Raw genomic sequence first — 19,620 nt, forward strand, 5'->3', positions numbered from 1 at the left:
AAAAGCATCTCCATCCCAAATCTGGAATGGTAATGGTCCATCTATGGGTCCTTTCCCTCTATCCTCAACAAGGTCTTCAATATCACACTGCACTCACTTTGAATGAGTCACTGTTATAATTAATGAGTCAGACTGTGCAGCCTGTACTGTGCTCTTGAAATTGCACACAAATAACTACAATCCAAGACTCTCTGACATTCATTGAGGCTTGGCATATGACTAATTTCATACAATGTGCCCCCCCCATCTTCATGATTTCTACAAAGGAAACAAATGTCAAAATCCCAAGACACAGCAAAATACATTTCCTTTAATCAATGAAGAAAACCCTAATAATGATTTATAAATAACAATAATTAAACAGGACCTCAATCCTGTTAATGAGTTCTGCATGACTCACTGAGAACGTCTATTTGTCTGTTAATAAAAAATACCTTGCTGTTTTTATTCGATTCATTCAAGATTACATTTCAAACAGCATGTGGAACATGGTGTTAAGGTGTTCTGTCTCAGACTTCTTTCTCTTCACACACGTCTTTCTCCTGAGAGGGGCGACACAATGACATTACAGCATCAGTTTGAGCACAGAATCTACATAAAAGATTTAGATGCACTATTGTAAAGTGGCTGCTCCACTGAATGTCATAAGGTGAACGCACCAATTTGTAAGTCGCTCTGGATAAGAGCGTCTGCTAAATGACTTAAATGTAAATGTATCTGTAAGTAATTGACAATTACATAAGGATACATACCTTACAAGAAGTATACATACCTTTTTAACGTCACGGAAAGGTACAAAAAATACCAACAATCTATTTAATTCATTCCTATTTTCTTATTCTAAAATATTTCCATCGTCACTGGGGAAAAAAAATTGCATTTGGATATTTACAGTCAGATTTACAGGTTGAGTTCTCTTTCTCTAGACGAGCTAACAGTAGCTTTTTATAGTCCCCAATCTTAATGGGGCACTGGCCCAAAACAAGGGGCAATTTGTTACCCTTGGACAAAGAGGTGCAGCTACATTTGACAGGTGATGTTATACAGGCAGGAGGAGATCAGCAATGACTTCAGTCAAAAAAGAAACATTTTGATTTTACTCAATTGTCAACTGTGTCATACGGCTATAGATTTTAAACAAAATCCAGACCTCCTCACCAGCCCCCTCTAAATGTATAAACCCTTGACAACGTATATGAAACAGGAACTTTAACTCTTTGATATAACTTGTCACTCTGACATGAGCCTCTCTCCAGCTAATGTCCTGAAGTTCTCAAACATCTTCACGGGAGGGAGTTCAATTATAGCCTGCACTGCAGGCAAGAAAACCTGCCCTCCAGATACAGTTGAATTACTATCACAGCAGGGAGGGACATATTGACACTCAGATGAGACAAACCCATGTAGTTATACTTCATCCACACATGATCAACTATAAGATCATCAGAGCCGCCATGGTGCACAGAACATAGTGTCTAAGTTCATGCTGTATATAGGCCACCTCATGTTAATGTATTGCCAGATGAATGCCAATACAGGCTGGTGATGTTTGTTATGCTACTGAAATAGCCAACTAATTCAGTCATAAGACATAAACTCAGCAAAAAAAGAAATGTCCTCTCACTGTCAACTGCATTTATTTTCAGCAAACCTAACATTTTATGTTCATACAAATATTTACACAAGATTCAACAACTGAGACATAAGCTGAACAAGTTCCACAGACATGTGACTAACATAAATGGAATAATGTGTCCCTGAACAAAGGGGGGGGGTCAAAATTCAAAATCAAAAGTAACAGTCAGTATCTGGTGTGGCCACCAGCTGAATTAAGTACTACAATGCATCTCCTCCTCGTGGACTGCACCAGACTTGCCAGTTCTTGCTGCGAGATGTTACCCCACTCTTCCACCAAGGCACCTGCAAGTTCCCAGACATTTCTGGGGGGAATGGCCCTAACCATCACCCTCCGATCCAACAGGTCCCAGAAGTACTCCATGGGATTGAGATCCGGGCTCTTCACTAGCAATAGCAGAACACTGACATTCCTGTCTTGCAGGAAATCACGCACAGAACGAGCAGTATGGCTGGTGGCATTGTCATGCTGGAGGGTCATGTCAGCATGAGCCTGCAGGAAGGGTAACACATGAGGGAAGAGGATGTCTTCCCTGTAACGCACAGCGTTGAAATTGCGTGCAATGACAACAAACTCAGTCCGATGATGCTCTGACACACTGCCCCAGACCATGACGGACCCTCCACCTCGATCCCGCTCCAGAGTACAGGCCTCGGTGCAAAGCTCATTCCTTCGACGATAAATGCGAATCCAACCATCACCCCTGGTGAGACAAAACCGAGACTCGTCGGTGAAGAGCACTTTTTGCCAGTCCTGTCAGGTCCAGCGACGGTGGGTGTTGTGCCCATCGGCGGCGTTGTTGCCAGTGAGGTCTGGTGAGGACCTGCCTTACAACAAGCCTACAAGCCCTAAGTCCAGCCTCTTTCAGCCTATTACGAACAGTCTGAGCACTGATGGAGGGATTGTGCGTTCCTGGTGTAACTGTGGCAGTTGTTGTTGCCATCCTGTACCTGTCCCGCAGGTGTGATGTTCAGATGTACCGATCCTGTGCAGGTGTTGTTACACGGTCTGCCACTGCAAGGAAGATCAGCTGTCCATCCGGTATCCCTGTAGCGCTGTCTTAGGCGTCTCACAGTACGGATATTGCAAATTATTGCCCTGGCCAGATCTGCAGTCCTCATGACTCCTTGCAGCATGCCTAAGGCACGTTCACGCAGATGAGCTGGGCAATTTTCTTTTGGTGTTTTTCAGAGTCAATAGAAAGGCCTCTTTAGTGTCCTACGTTTTCATAACTGTGACCTTAATTGCCTAACATCTGTAAGCTGTTAGTGTCTTAACGACCTTTCCACAGGTGCATGTTCATGAATTGTTTATGGTTCAATGAACAAGCATAGGAAACAGTGTTTAAACCCTTTACAATGAAGATCTGTGAAGTTTTTTGACGATTTTTATGAATTATCTTTGAAAGACAGGGTCCTGAAAAAGGGACATTTCTTTTTTTGCTGAGTTTATAAACAGATTAATAAAAACCCACTGTGCACAAACTGGTTGAGTCAACATTGCTTCACATTATTTCAACAACAAAAATCAATGGATGAAGTTGAATCAACGTGGAAAACTGATTGGATTAGTAAAAAGTTATCAACCTGAAGGAAGTTCAGAATGTTATTTTTCTTTTCACTCAATCCCTTCTAACCTTTTTTTCTTGCTCCTTAGCTCTCTTCTTCAGCTCAGCTTCTACTATCTCATAGAACTCTGCCTCCGTGCGAGTTGCTAGCTCCTCGACGCTCTCTTCTCCGTCTCCCTCCTTGGTGTCATCGTCCTTGCTCTGCTCCGAGCGGCTGCGCTCCTTCAGACGCATCTCACGGTGGCGCGCCTCCAAGATCTTCTCCCGTTTGGTCTCCCGCTCAAACATCTGACCAAAGACACACAGAGTCAATCCAATAGTATAGATAGATGAGGAGAGAAAAGAGTAGAATAGAGCTGGGCAGGGGTAGCCTGTTCCCAGATCTGTTTGTGTTGTCTGGCCAACTCCTATGGTCAATGTCACACCACAATGATCTGGGACCAGGCTAGGGCAGAGATGGATGTTCTGAGGTAGAGGGTGTCGCTCACCGCAGTGGCTAGGGCCTTCTCGTTCCTCTGGAGGGTACACAGCCCTGGGGAGATTTCCAGCAGGGTGGCAGTGCCCAGCTGAGAGCCACAGGCCAGGAAGCGCCCGTTATCCTGCACCCGCAGGCTGTACAGAGCCTCATCACACACCTAGAATACAACAGAACTTCATTGTCTATCCGATGGCGGACATTTTCTTTGGCATGACCATACAAGAATTCTACCAACGATAACAACCCAACACAACAGAACAGGGTTCCCCAGGGTCATTTAGGCCTGGCAGGTGTTGAGTGAAGGCTGGACAAAGTGTTTTGAGAATACAGACAGGTGTTTCAAGGGACATACTTTTAGACTGAGGGTGGGGTCGTTCTGTTTGAAGAGGAAGTCCCAAACGTCTAGTGTCCCATCCATTTTGACGGTGAAGAACACAGAGGGTCGTACTGGACTCCAGCAGCCATCTGACAGATAGGCCATATGGTATCTATGGCAACCAACAGGTGTCATTTTACAATAGGTCAATATTACAGGAGGCGAGTTGTATGCCAAATCACTGCTTATGTGTATTAGAACCTAAAGAGTGTTATGAATCTATCAGAACCTAAAAAGACTTTGAATCTATCTGTGAAGTAGCTATATCATCTGCTTTATGTTTCAGAGGGACCCTTTACTTTGTCCACATGATGGACGACTCCTTGATGTCTTCGGACCAGATGCGGGCTGTCCAATCGGCTACGGTCAGGAAGTTCTTGGGGAAAAAAGGGTTCCTTTGCAGGGCGTAGATTGGGCCGTGATGACCGCTGTACGTACACACTATCTTCTCTGCCGGGGTCTTGGCCTTGCGGTTACAGGAGACCACCAGCCCTTGCTCTGTCCCTACCATAAACTTTGTGGGCTGAATAAGAAGAGAAAACATCATGTTCAATTGTAGGTCTTACTTTTGTACAAATAAATAAGATACTGGATCTCCTACTCCAGGTGATACAAGAATATGTTAGGCTGATTCATACTCCTAATTCATCAACAGTGAAACAACAAAGGGATAGTCCAGTCTAGAGATCCTCCTCACCATAGTGGTCTCAAACTCCAGTGAGATTGCCCCCAAGGCATTGTCCAGGTTGCCCTTTTTGTTGGGGTCCAGTACCAGCCTCTCTGTGGGCTCACTCATCTTACGGATGTCCCACCACAGCACCTTATAGACAGAGAACAGGGGTCAACTCAGTCTACTTGCCTTCAATAGAATAATTATTACATAACTTCTGGGTACGGCCAAATGGTAGTTTAAGGTCAGAGAAAGTGTACCCATCCCAGACCAAGAGTATCAGACTTCACTGCCCATGAGCATTTTGTGCTTCTCTGACCTATTGTGCCTGCTGGGCTTGAGAAAGGTTAAGGTGACAAAGGTCTTTAATCAAATCAATCATTATTGCTTAATTTGTAGGTTTGGCTCACCTGGCCGTCCGTAGATGCAGAGAAGGTATCGGTTCCTGTCTTTGACTGCAACCAGATGACTTTGTAGACAGGGTCTCTGTGGCTGTGCTCTATTGTGGACATTTCCACCGGCTGGCTCCCCTTGCGAGTGTCCCAATAAGCTGCTCAGACAAAGAAATTTTACTTAGTGTACATTCCCAAACACACATGAAAGCGGGCGTGCACACACACACAAGAGTTGGTGGTCAATTCCATTTAATTTCAGGAAGTACACTGAAATCCCAATTCTCTTCAATTAGGAACATTTGGCATAGGAATTTGGTTTACTTTCCGAATTGACTACAATTTAAATGGAATTGAACCCAAATCTTACACAGGCACATATAACACAGAACTTAATTTCTGAATTTCATATAGAGCTGTCAAAGCCTGAACAATATCCTGAGGCAATATACTTCAATGTGTAAATAAGGGAGCATCCACACAAACACATCCAGACCTGGACTTACATGACTCAAAGCATTATGACATTTCCAATAGAAAAAAAATGAATATTAACTTTAAACAGTACGATCCTGGGGTAAATGGGACAAACAGAAAAGAAAAAGGATGAAAGACAGTCAGAGTAAGATGATGGTCTGACCATACCCCCAATGTTCTGTACAGCTACCGAGCTGACAGGAACCATGACACTCTCTGGAGAATAAAAGGAGAGAACATTGTGCTGTTGAAGGACGCACCGATCTGGCCATTGTAGCTGCCTCCGACCAGGATGTGAGAGTCTTTGGGGTTGTACTCCAGACAGACCAGTAGAGAGACCGGTTTCAGGGTCATCTCTGGCTTATTGGGATTCTCTGAAGAGGCAACAGACGGGATTCAATTGATTACTAGACATCGTAATCTACATTGATTTTCTGAACAACCAATTAGGGTGGAAAATGTGTTAGTCTCCCTGTAACAGCTATTGCAATGATAGTCACACTGTTAGAAAGAAAAATATCAAATGAAATATATAGATTTACGCAGAAACAGTGTTCCTTTTTCTTCATTCTCCCTGATAGTCACCAGTTGAAGTATCCTGGGGTAAGGAATGTTTTACACCTACCAATATCCCATATATATGAATCATAGCTCATGTCTGGAGAGATGTTCTGGAACCCTAGTGAAGAGTAGGCCACAGCCAGTTTACAGCTGCCATCGGGATGCCAGGACAGACAGGTGGCAGTGCGCTTTATTTCGTTCGGGTCTCTGGAAGATCAAACCACAACAGTGATGTAAAACCACTTAAAGTAGTGGGGACCCCATTTTTTCTGCCAGAATGTCTGGGGACCCCATTTCTTTCATAATAATTTCTAGCGACCCCACCCCAAACCTAATGAGACAACCATTACAATCTGTAAATTTCTATTTTTACATGAACAAATAACCTTCAATTCATTATATTTTCAAAAGGAAAAGAAAACAAATACATTTAACTAAAAACATATGTACAGTGCATTCAGAAAGTATTCAGGCCCCTTGACTTTTTCCACATTGTTACATTACAGCCTTATTCTAAAATGGATTTTATCATTAATCTACACAAAATACCTCATAATGATGAAGAAATAACAGATTTTTACAAATCTTTCCAAATTCATGTCAAATAAAAAACGGTAAATATCACATTTACGTAAGTATTCAGGCCCTTTACTCAGTACTTTGTTGAAGCACCTTTTGCAGCGATTACAGCCTCAAGTCTTCTTGGGTATGACGCTACAAGCTTGGCACATCTGTATTTGGGGAGTTTCTCCCATTCTTCTCTGCAGATCCTCTAAAGCTCTGTCAGATCGGATGGGGAGTGTCGCTGCACAGCTATTTCCAGGTCTCTTCAGTGATGTTCGATCGGGTTCAAGTCCGGGCTCTGGCTGAGCCACTCAAGCACATTCATAGACTTGTCCGGAAGCCACTCCTGCTTTGTGTGCTTATAGTCATTGTCCTGTTGGAAGGTGAACCTTAGTCCCAGTCTGAGGTGCTGAGTAACCTGGAGCAGGTTTTCATCAAGGATCTCTCTGTACTATGCTCTGTTCATCTTTCCCCTCAATCCTTACTAGTCTCCCAGTTCCTGGCATCTGTCTGGCAACTCTACCATAAAGGCCTGATTGGTGGAGTGGTGCTGTAGAGATAGTTATCCTCTGGAAGTTATCCTCTGGAAGGTTCTTCAATCTCCACAGAGGAACTCTGGAGCTGGATCGCTGTCAGAGTGACAATCTGGTTCTTGGTCACATCCCTGACCAAGGCCCTTCTCCCCCGATTGCTCAGTTTGGCCAGGCAGCCAGTTCTAGGACGAGATTAAGAATGATGGAGGCCACTGTGTTCTTGGGGATCTTCAATGCTGCAGACATTTGTTGGTACAGTTCCCCAGATCTGCCTTGCCTTGACACAATCCTGTCTTGGAGCTCTACGGACAATTCCTTCAACCTCATGGCTTGGTATTTGCTCTGACGTGCTCTGTCAACTGTGGGACCTTATATAGACAGGTGTGTGACTTTCCAAATCATATCCAATCAATTGAATTTACCACAGGGGGACTCCAATCAAGTTGTAAAAGATCTCAAGGATGATACATGGAAACAGGATGCACCTGAGCTCAATTTCGAGTCTCATAGCAAAGGGTCTGAATACTTATGTAAATAAGGTATTGTTTATTATTTTTAATACATTTGCAAAAAATTCGAAAAGCCCATTTATCCTTTGTCATGGGGTACTGTGTGTAGATTGAGGGGGAAAACGATGTAATCCATTTTAGAATAAGACTAACGTGACAAATTGTGGAAAAGGTCTGAATACTTTCCAAATGCACTGTATTAGAGGACGACCGATTATGATTTTTTTTTTTCAGCGCCGATACCGATACCGATTATTGGGGGCCCCAAAAAAAATTTTTTGGGGGGGGTAATGACAATTACAACAATACTGAATGAACACTTATTTTAACTAAATATAATACATCAATAAAATCAATTTAGCCTCAAATAAATAATGAAACATGTTCAATTTGGTATAAATAGTGCAAAAACAAAGTGTTGGAGAAGAAAGTAAAAGTACAATATGTGCCATGTAAGAAAGCTAACGTTTAAATTCCTTGCTCAGAACATGAGAACATATGAAAGCTGGTGGTTCCTTTAAACATGAGTCTTCAATATTTCCAGGTAAGAAGTTTTAGGTTGTAGTTATTATAGGAATTATAGGACTATTTCTCTCTATAAATGTTTTATTTCATATACCTTTGACTATTGAATGTTCTTATAGGCACTTTAGTATTGTCAGTGTAACAGTATAGCTTCCGTCCCTCTCCTCGCTCCCACCTGGGCTCGAACCAGGAACACATCGACAACAGCCACCTTCGAAGCAGCGTTACCCATGCAGAGCAAGGGGAACAACTACTCCAAGTCTCAGAGCAAGTGACGTTTGAAATGCTATTAGCACGCACCCTGCTAACTAGCTAGCCATTTCACATCGGTTACATCAACCTAATATCGGGAGTTGACAGGCTTGAAGTCATAAACAGCGCAATGCTTGAAGCATTGCGAAGAGCTCCTGGCAAAAGCATGAAAGTGCTGTTTGATAGAATGCTTACGGGCCTGCTGGTGCCTACCATCACTCAGTCAAACTGCTCTATCGAATCATAGACTTAATTATAACATAATAACACACAAAAATACGAGCCTTTGGTCATTAAAATGGTCAAATACGGAAACTGTCATTTCGAAAACAAAAAGTTTATTCTTTCAGTGAAATACGGAACCGTTCCGTATTTTATCTAACGGATGGCATCCCTAAGTCTAAATATTGCTGTAACATTGTACAACCTTCAATGTTATGTCATAATTATGTACAATTCTGGCAAATTAATTACGTCCTTTGTTAGGAATAAATGGACTTCACACAGTTCACAACGAGCCAGGCGGCCCAAACTGCTGCATATACCCTGACTGCTTGCACGAAACGCAAGAGAAGTGACAATTTCCCTAGTTATAAGAAATGTATGTTAGCAGGGAATATTAACTAAATATGCAGGTTTAAAAATATATACTTGTGTATTGATTTTGAAGAAAGGCATTGATGTTTATGGTTAGGTACATTGGTGCAACGACAGTGCTTTTTTCGCAAATGCGTTCTTTAAATCATCACCTCTTTGTCGAAGTAGGCTGTGATTCAATGAGAAATTAACAAGCACCCCATCGATTATATGCAACGCAGGACACACTAGATAAACTAGTAATATCATCAACCATGTGTAGTTAACTAGTGATTAGGTTAAGACTGATTGTTTTTTATAAGATAAGTTTAATGCTAGCTAGCAACTTACCTTGGCTTCTTGCTGCCCTCGCGTAACAGGTAGTCAAGCCTGCCACGCAGGCTCCTTGTGGAGTGCAATGTAAGGCAGGTTGTTCGAGCGTTGGACTAGTAACCCGGAAGGTTGCAAAAATGAATCCCCGAGCTGACAAGGTAAAAATCTGTCATTCTGCCCCTGAACAAGGCAGTTAACCCACTGTTCCTAGGCCGTCATTGAAAATCAGAATGTGTTCTTAACTCACTTGACTAGTTAAATAAAAGTGTAAAAAAAAATTGGGCCAAATCGGTGTCCACAAATACCGATTGTTATGAAAACTTGAAATCGGCCGTAATTAAATCGGCCATTCCGATTAATCGGTCGACCTCTACACTGTATATATATTATATTTCACAAAAACGTTATATTGTCCCATACAATAATTGTTTTTGTTTCACTAACTTAAGAGAGACACCAGACACTGGTAATATAGCCTTAAATAACAATATCATAATTAATGGATTCTATGAGGGCAATAACTACAACCATTGTTGTTGTTATGCAAGTCTAACACTGTTGAACGATAGGTTAATAGAAGTCAGGGAGGCACCTGAAAACATTGATGGTTTTGGCTGAGGGCTGCTCCTCGGACTCCTCCACCACCTCCTCCTCTTCAAAGTACTCCTGGTAGATGTTGATGGCATTGTTTTGTTTGATGCAATGCTCCATATTCTGTGTTAGAATGGGAGGAACAGAGGAGGGCTCTGATAAGAGATGGAAAGGAGCACTTGTTATTCTCTCCACCTCTCCCTTTCAGAACTGGTTATTCTCTCCATCTATTAAACTACTGTAGCAGCTAATACATGTATTTGGGACAATGTAGATTTAGGGCCAGTTATACCACCCTTACTCTGCAGAAATGTAGATTTGGGACCAGTTAACACCCCTAGTCTGGAGCTATGTAGATTTAAGACCAGTTAACACCCCTAGTCTGGAGCAATGTACAGTAGATTTAGGACCAGTTAACACCCCTAGTCTGGAGCAATGTAGATTTAGGACCAGTTAACACCCCTAGTCTGGAGCAATGTACAGTAGATTTAGGACCAGTTAACACCTCTAGTCTGGAGCAATGTAGATTTACGGCCAGTTAACACCCCTAGTCTGGAGCAATGTAGATTTACGGCCAGTTAACACCCCTAGTCTGGAGCAATGTAGATTTACGGCCAGTTAACACCCCTAGTCTGGAGCAATGTAGATTTATGGCCAGTTAACACCCCTAGTCTGGGACAATGTAGATTTAGGGATACACTCACACTGCCCAGCTGCATGATGGTGCTGAAATAATGCTCATCTTTCTCCACTTTCTTCCTGAAGCGGATGGTCTGCTCCATCTCCTGAGGGTTGACGTCCTTGGGCCAGCCTCCCTCCACATGGTTTATCCCCCTGGTGTCTGACTCAAAGCGCTCAGTGTTCACCTACAAAGAAAGGGCCAGGCAGGACAGGCAGGATTCAGCACACACGGCTGTAGTGGCCTGGTTACAGACAGGCTGAATAAATAGTGTTGGAGTGAAATGTGCATAGGCTGCCAGATGCTGCTTATTATCTCATAATAATGCAGAAGCTGTTTTTATCTAACACAAACTTTGCTGATATCATGACACTCAACATACCCAATTAAAATTGGTGTGTGTTGCTCAAGTCTTGTGAAATGTTTAGGTTGTGTAATAAATGATAATACACGTACCAGGGAATGATCAAATCTATTTACTTGCCGTACATTTTTATGTTACAGGTGACAGGGTGTTAGTCTAGAATGTTCACCTCATGCTCGGACATCTCTTGTGTGCACTGTATGGGAATATCGCAAGGGTCTCTCTCAATGAAGTTGGATGCCAGAGAAGGATCAGGGAGGATGTCCACATGCAACTCAGCAGGCCGATCAGAGAAATTACACTGTCGCCCAAACTCATTGCGCTTCTTGGTGTACACATGAACTATCTCCATTGTGAGTGCTATCGGGACATAGATTGGAGAGAGAGGATAGATTCAGGTTAGGCTATGGGCCTACTTGTTTATCTACCAACACAAGTCAAGGATTAGTTCACCTGACGATGGAATTAACACAAACAATAGAAAAAGGTGCAGTGACTGGATGAATATTACACCGTACAGGGTTACAGTAACTGCTCTTGATGAAAATAATTAACCCTATTCAAAAGGGGAGGGGAGGTTACCTGCAAGGTTTCAATGTCAACCAAACTGGTGAATGACGAGCTTCCAATCAATCAACATATGTGTGTCAGTTTGCTAGCTTTGTCTCAGTTAACTTTACAATGTAACCAACTTATGATGGTTAGCCACATTTACAAGAGATATCTATTTGGGGGGAGTTCAAAGTGTGCTAACGTTGTCGTTAGCTGACTAACATTACTAGTAGCTAGCTAACGTTTTCCAGCCGGACGATGCATGGGTAGCTAACGTTAGCTAGATAACGTTAACGGTTAATCAAGCATCACTTGAGCCAAAGTATCATGTAACGTTAGCTATCTAGCTACATTATCTAACATGCCGTTCTTATTGTTTTTAATGTTCGAATCAAACGAATGTCAATAAACCGAATGAAATATTCTTACCTTTCCTCTTGAGGATATAAGATAATGAAATGAAGCGTCAAAACTCCCTGCTGTATCCTCAAATGTTTGGATTTCCCCCACTCTCAACGCAACACAAAAGTAGCAGCACACCGTATCCTAGCAACACATATCACACTGGGCAGGGTATGACCGCCCACACTGGGAGAGTCAGTGGACCAATGGCTGCTCTGCACAGGGGCTCGGCGTAACCAATAGTCATTGGTGTAACCATACAATTACATTTCATTGAAGCCCACACCTGTGTGGCTAACCAAGTCGTCATAACATTTACCCAAGGCTTGTGGTCTTTCACATCCACTTAATAAAGAAAACTTAGGGTTGGCCCAGTGGTTGGAGGCGTTGTCACCGTCAGGTCAGCCACACTTTAATTTTTGGATTTAAAAAAAAGGTGCACAAAGCATTAACATAATGAAGATACACCAAACACATGAGAATACTAGCTACACAAAAGTATTTTATTAACTTACAATAACACCCCATGTCTGAGGATACATAGAAATCCATCACCACTCTCAATGGTTGAAGACAGTGCTACTTCACATGGACTCAAACTGAAAAATAAACCAACATAAAATAACATAACAAAACCCTACAGAATTAAACATGAACTGACAATAGATGAAAACAGAATGTTCATTAAGAGTATGACTATGTTTCTCAAAATGGAAGACAATTATCATTGATCAGCTTAAAACTGATGTCTGAACACAATTTCTCCCGCCATGATAGTTTCCAGCAATTTCCAAGTCATGACCAAAACTCAAGTTTATATGTTATTATTACAATATACATACAACTGAATGCCATCGTATAACAATGGCCTCTGAAAAAATATCTGATATTGTGGCAGAGCAACTCGCTCACAAGGGTTTAAAACACAACCCGTGGCACATTAGGACAACCATAAAAGAAAATATGAATACCGGTAGTCCAAAATAAGACAATATGTTATCGTATAATTTTTATACAGAAGTCAAGTTGTTCTGAAACAGACACTACAGTATATATGTGCTTCAGTTGCTGTATGTGAACAAACAATATTTGTAACATGTCTTAGTCTGTTCAAATCATAAAATCCTGTGTCAGACACTGTGCAGGACTTTCTGAATGGAGAAGAGCATGCAACACAGAGGGGTATATGTATAGTGTTGGGAGAGCATAGTGTAGGGAGAGCATAGTGTTGGGAGAGCATAGTGTTGGGAGAGCATAGTGTTGGGAGAGCATAGTGTTGCATAGTGTAGGGAGCATAGTGTTGGGAGAGCATAGTGTTGGGAGGGTGTAGGGAGAGCATAGTGTTGGGATAGGTAGGGAGGGCATAGTGTTGGGAGAGCATAGTGTTGGGAGAGCATAGTGTAGGGAGCATAGTGTTGGGAGAGCATAGTGTTGGGAGAGGTGTTGCATAGTGTTGGGATAGGGAGGGCATAGTGTTGGGAGAGCATAGTGTTGGGAGGGCATAGTGTTGGGAGGGCATAGTGTTGGGAGGGCATAGTGTTGGGAGAGCATAGTGTTGGGAGGGTGTTGGGAGGCATAGTGTTGGGAGGAGGGCATAGTGTTGGGAGGGCATAGTGTTGGGAGGGCATAGTGTTGGGAGGGCATAGTGTTGGGAGAGCATAGTGTTGGGAGGGCATAGTGTTGGGAGGGCATAGTGTTGGGAGAGCATAGTGTTGGGAGGGCATAGTGTTGGGAGGGCATAGTGTTGGGAGGGCATTGTGTTGGGAGGGCATAGTGTTGGGAGAGCATAGTGTTGGGAGAGCATAGGGCATAGTGTTGGGAGGGCATAGTGTTGGGAGAGCATAGTGTTGGGAGGGCATAGTGTAGGGAGGGCATAGTGTTGGGAGGGCATAGTGTTGGGTGGGCATAGTGTTGGGAGGGCATGGTGTAGGGAGGGCATAGTGTTGGGTGGGCATAGTGTTGGGTGGGCATAGTGTTGGGAGGGCATAGTATAGGGAGGGCATAGTGTTGGGAGAGCATAGTGTTGGGAGGGTATAGTGTTGGGAGGGCATAGTGTTACGAGGGCATAGTGTTGGGAGAGCATAGTGTAGGGAGGGCATAGTGTTGGGAGGGCATAGTGTTGGGAGGGCATAGTATAGGGAGGGCATAGTGTTGGGAGAGCATAGTGTTGCGAGAGCATAGTGTTGGGAGAGCATAGTGTTGGGAGGGCATAGTATAGGGAGGGCATAGTGTTGGGAGAGCATAGTGTTGGGAGGGCATAGTGTTGGGAGGGCATAGTGTTGGGTGGGCATAGTGTTGGGAGGGCATGGTGTAGAGAGGGCATAGTGTTGGGTGGGCATAGTGTTGGGTGGGCATAGTGTTGGGAGAGCATAGTGTTGGGAGAGCATAGTGTTGGGAGGGCATAGTATAGGGGGCATAGGGGAGAGCATAGTGTTGGGAGAGCATAGTGTTGGGGGCAGAGCATAGTGTTGGGAGGGCATAGTGTTGGGAGAGCATAGTGTTGGGAGGGCAGTGTTGGGAGAGCATAGGGGAGGGCATAGTGTTGGGGGAGAGCATAGTGTTGGGAGAGCATAGTGTTGGGAGAGCATAGTGTTGGGAGGGCATAGTATAGGGAGGGCATAGTGTTGGGAGAGCATAGTGTTGGGAGGGCATAGTGTTGGGAGGGCATAGTGTTGGGAGGGCATAGTGTTGGGAGAGCATAGTGTTGGGAGGGCATAGTGTTGGGAGGGCATAGTGTTGGGAGAGCATAGTGTTGGGAGGGCATAGTGTTGGGAGGGCATAGTGTTGGGAGGGCATAGTGTTGGGAGGGCATATTGTTGGGAGGGCATAGTGTTGGGAGGGCATAGTGTTGGGAGAGCATAGTGTAGAGAGGGCATAGTGTTGGGAGGGCATAGTGTAGAGAGGGCATAGTGTTGGGAGGGCATAGTGTTGGATGGGCATAGTGTTGGGAGGGCATGGTGTAGGGAGGGCATAGTGTTGGGTGGGCATAGTGTTGGGTGGGCATAGTGTTGGGAGAGCATAGTGTAGGGAGGGCATAGTGTAGAGAGGGCATAGTGTAGAGAGGGCATAGTGTAGGGAGGGCATAGTGTAGGGAGGGCATAGTGTTGGGAGGGCATAGTGTAGAGAGGGCATAGTGTAGGGAGGGCATAGTGTAGGGAGGGCATAGTGTAGGGAGGGCATAGTGTAGGGAGGGCATAGTGTAGGGAGGGCATCGTGTAGGGCCACTATCCCAGGCCCTACCATACAGTCAGGGTTAGGTTTGTGCTTCACAAAGTTTAGGTCTGAGGTGTATGTGGAAACATATAACTACTATTATGGCATATACAGTATGTGTTGTTTGTAGCCGTGGAGGCAAAGGGGGGACCCTTTGACAGTAGACACTTTCCAGTTCTAAGAGTGTGAATGTCATTTCTGATGTACTTGTTCTTGGCCAATTTCATCAAATACAAATGGTTGGAGTATCAGGAATCAACAGTCATAGTATGGTCCCTCCTTTTGAGTTAACAGTCATAGAGCTACAGTAGCTATTATAGAACATCTGTTTAGGTGAATAGGGAGTGGTTATAGGCACAAAAACATGCTTCCATTCTTAACATATGTTTTAGAAGAAGTTTAATTTCAAAATAGACTAATCATATCATTAGGATCTGAACAATATATCATTATAAAAGCAATTTCCTGTAAAAGTTACTATTGTCTCGTCAGAATGAATGAATCAAGCTAGCGTTTTTAAAATAAATCATTATTATGACAATTTCCATTAAAAAAAAAAATTCAACACTACTACTACACAAAGAGCTGGGAAATATGAGGACTCACATACTGAATTGGTGGCTTAAAAGGACATGTTGTAAGTTTGATATTATAGGTCAAATTAAATGAAAATAGAAAATATATATCATTTCTCTGTCTTACATTTTCAAAGGTCTTGCCTAAAACAAATGCTGCAGACAAACCGAAATAATTCAATCTAAAGCTATTAGAAAAGTTCGGTGTTATTTCCAAGAGAACTTCGGCAGAATTTCTTTTGACTACACCTTTAGACAGTGGACACAACATGCAATGTGGAATAGTAGGGCTTTACATTGCTGCATTCTCTGGAGACAGCAAGGGAGAACTGAAATAGATTGAATTGAATTGGGTTTGGGATGGGACAACTGTGTGTGTCACACCTTTCCTCATATCAGGCCTTGGTCCAGTCCAGTGAGTTGGACGAGAAGTGGGTCCGTGTAGCAGCCACAAAGTCACACACTGCTGGAGTAGTTGTGCGTGTATGTGTGTTTGCTTGTTTGAGAACCCTCTTGGTGATGGCAGAGATTAAAGAGGAGGAGGGAGGGAGGAGCAGCTTTATGCCTGGAAATCACTCCCAAAGTGTCTGATCTGGTCCTCAGTCATGGACAGGTATGTAGCCCTCATGCTGGGGGAGTACTGTGGGAAACAGAATGTCACAGGACACACAATTAGAGACAACACCAGGTAACGTATAGATAATGACAACAGTATAGAAGAACACAGGACTCTTTCAGAACAGTATTTAGCCAGCTAGACAGGAGGAAAGGGGAGGTAGGGAAGACAATAGGGTGCCTAATGCAAGCATTCTAACAAAACAGTTGAGGGGACTGGGAGTCAGACATCAGCGTAGGCCCCTCCTTATGGACCAAGCCTTCTCAGACAGTAGGTGAAACAGGGGGAATACTGGGAAGGGAAGGTTTACGCCATGCACACATAGGACTGCCGATCTGTCTCTGAATGTCCCAACCCAGGGAGATGTGAGGATAGGTGACACCGCCACAATCCCAACAGCAGGGGGAGACAGACCTGACTGGGTCAAACATACAACTGGAATGATGACGGTGATGATAATGATATCATGATGATGATGATGTCCTGAACAGTAAGGTTGGTAGTTCAAAGCCATGCCAGATGTGAAATAGAAAATGCAGTACCAAAATGAAAATGGAGATGAATTAACACTTTATGATTTGAAACGAAGGCAGGGGGAAAAGCAACTGGGAGTCTATCTTATCCTTCAGACAACAGAGAGGTCCAAAGAGGAGCAGAAAACAACTTACTCCGTTTCTAAATTGCTGAGTGTATACCTCCAAAAGTTGATTAAAAAAAGAAGAAAGAAATCAAATACAAACAAACATATAAACAATATAAAAGAAGCTGTTAGCTGAAAAAGTAGAGTGCCATGCCCCGTAGAAGGTAGGTATGTCCAGAGGACACCACATGACATTACCAGTGAGATCATCACAGCTTCTTGGCTAGAGACTGGTAGTAGAGAGATAGGGCAGGGGAAAACACACAGGTAGATACGGTATAAAACTCAATCATGCATCCCAAATGGAACCCTATTCCCTATATAGTCCACTGCTTTTGACAGGAGCCATATGGGTGCCATTTGGGACTCAGCATTAGTCTAAAGGTAATAAACCTTACATTCAGTCAACTACAAATACATCTTCCCATGGGAAGGATGGCAGGCAGCTACAGTAGACGTAAACAGGCTCAGAAACCCATAATATATGCGATGCATAAGATATGTCTCTTCATGAAATTCCATTAGGCACAGCAGGCCTTTGACGGGAGACAGGAGAGGATAATTGATCTAAATAGCTGCCATTACAAGGTGCATTTATCATGAGGACCAGAGACAGAGAGCGAGAGCGAGAGCAAGAGAGAGAGAGAGAGAGAGAGAGAGAGAGAGAGAGAGAGAGAGAGAGAGAGAGAGAGAGACTGACCTTTAGAGAGAAGTAAAGTTACCAACTAAGGACTGACACCTGTGAGATCTTCCCCTGGGCATTGGTCTAAATAACACGCTTCCATCTCATCTTAAATGCATGAACATGTACACTATAGTATACCTATGTTAAACTTCTCTCGCACTGTCCTATTCCCTCTGTAAAGAGTCACAATCTACACCTATGTTAGACAGACGGGTAAAGGCACAACGTTAGCAGAGTTCTCTCTGATACGTCCCTAATCAAACTTTGATTTGATATCTGATCAAACTGATGGCCATGATCAAAATCCTAACTGGAAATATGTTATCATGTGGATGTCATTTCCTGTGAAAAACTGTCACGTCATAACTCCTGAGAAACCAACTACAACAACCATTTAAACAACTTAAAAGTAACACCGACTTGAGAAAGTTAAGGAAGGCATCATGTAGAGCATCATATGGGGGAACTCTTTACCAGAGTTGACACTACAAACAGAAAATAGATGCAGAAAAAAGTCCTAGTGGGTCACTGAATCAGAATTAAATAACATAACAGAAATGGTGGTGAGAGAAAGATCAGTATTACAATGCTGATTGGCTTGATAGTATGTGGGAGAGTGGCATCCGGGTTGGGGTCAATTCAATTTCAATTTAGTCAATTCAGGAAGCATTCTGAAATGTAAATTTCAATTCTCCTCATTGGAATTGACCCCAACCATGAGTGACATCATAAAAAGGACTTGGCCTCTGGGACCCAACGCACCGAGGGGGGCGGAGAGCCTCTCCCGATCAGAGGAACGTTCTCGTACCGCGGGTTTCCCCCGAACAACGCTGACTGGGTCCTGAGGAGGGAGAAAGAGAGGGAGAGAGAGAGATAAAGCGTCTGCTAAACAAACATTCCCAATCACCAAAAATCTAGCCAGTAACATATCAATCTGGGCCAGTATACCTTCTTAGCGAGCATGATCCTTACAGTTTACAGTTAGCTTTACTTTAGCTTCAGTATGTTCATACGTATAGCATACTAGACTGTGCATTACCATACAGTCAAAACCAGGCCAGGGCTGGACTCACATGTACTCTGAGACGGGTGCGTTGGACACAGTCTGGGCAGCATGGGCGGCAGGCGGGTGAAGGCTGCTCTGGCTGCCCACACTGCTGCTGTAGCTGCAGAAGCTGTGCATGTTGGTGGCATGGTTGGAGTCGTGGGTCGTCATGCGTCTGGCCTGAGGGTTAAACGGGTCACCCTCGTCTATATCGTCATAATCACGCTCCCTGGAGAGAAGAAGAAGGGTGGAGTCAAGCAACATAGATGATTTAGTGACTTGTAAGGTGTACATACAGTATAAACACAACGGATGTACTGTACACACTCTGGTTCTATATGTATATATACGGCCCTAAGCACACAGCCAAGATAAAGAGAAGTGGTTTCGGGACAAGTCTATGAATGTCCTTGAGTGGCCCAGCCAGAGCCTGGACTTGAACCTGATCTAACATCTCTGGAGAGATGATAATAGCTGTGCAGTGACCCCATCCAGCCTGACAAAGCTTGAGAGGATCTGCGGAGAAGAATGGGAGAAACTCCCAAAATAAAGCAGTGCCAAGCTTGTAGCGTCATACACAAGAAGACTCGAGGCTGCCAACGTTGCCATTTTTCATCCATTAAAATATTTTCTTATGGAATATCTACAAAGGCCCATTATCAGCAACAATCAACATTGGAACAACAAACCTGTGTTCCAATGGCACATTGTGTTAGCTAATCCAAGTTTAGAATTTTAAAAGGCTAAATGATAATTAATAAACTCTTTTGAAATTATGTTAGCACAGCTGAAAACTGTTGTTCTGATTA

The 19,620-nt window shown here is 43.4% G+C and overlaps 2 protein-coding genes across 5 annotated transcripts in view; both read right to left on the reverse strand.

Annotated features, from left to right (window-relative positions):
• Positions 1-290: 290 nt before the first annotated feature.
• dnai2b (dynein, axonemal, intermediate chain 2b) lies at positions 291-12,182 on the reverse strand. The gene is made up of 13 exons (XM_046352033.1): positions 12,065-12,182; positions 11,253-11,443; positions 10,745-10,906; positions 10,042-10,163; positions 6,222-6,364; positions 5,857-5,970; positions 5,138-5,277; positions 4,755-4,877; positions 4,357-4,580; positions 4,034-4,169; positions 3,692-3,838; positions 3,273-3,491; positions 291-542 (listed from the first exon to the last, which is right to left on the reverse strand). Exons 2-13 carry the CDS (start codon positions 11,433-11,435, stop codon positions 510-512), a joined length of 1,746 nt encoding a protein of 581 aa, XP_046207989.1. The 5' UTR covers positions 11,436-11,443; positions 12,065-12,182; the 3' UTR covers positions 291-509.
• Positions 12,183-14,604: 2,422 nt separating this feature from the next.
• Positions 14,605-19,620, reverse strand: part of LOC124038594 (protein tweety homolog 2-like) — a 157,146-nt gene continuing 152,130 nt past the window's right edge. For 2 of the 4 annotated variants that reach the window (XM_046354643.1, XM_046354645.1), the window contains 4 exons: positions 18,840-19,040; positions 18,529-18,607; positions 17,110-17,136; positions 14,605-16,465 (listed from right to left, as the gene is read on the reverse strand). In XM_046354643.1, the coding sequence (XP_046210599.1) occupies positions 16,385-16,465; positions 17,110-17,136; positions 18,529-18,607; positions 18,840-19,040 (388 nt within the window). In that variant the 3' untranslated portion in view covers positions 14,605-16,384. Of the gene's footprint in view, positions 16,466-17,109; positions 17,312-18,528; positions 18,608-18,839; positions 19,041-19,620 lie in introns of all 4 variants that reach the window. The other 2 variants (XR_006839379.1, XM_046354644.1) reach the window with 2 other exon arrangements.

Source organism: Oncorhynchus gorbuscha, linkage group LG06, assembly GCF_021184085.1.
Source record: "Oncorhynchus gorbuscha isolate QuinsamMale2020 ecotype Even-year linkage group LG06, OgorEven_v1.0, whole genome shotgun sequence".
Lineage (NCBI taxonomy): Eukaryota > Metazoa > Chordata > Actinopteri > Salmoniformes > Salmonidae > Oncorhynchus > Oncorhynchus gorbuscha.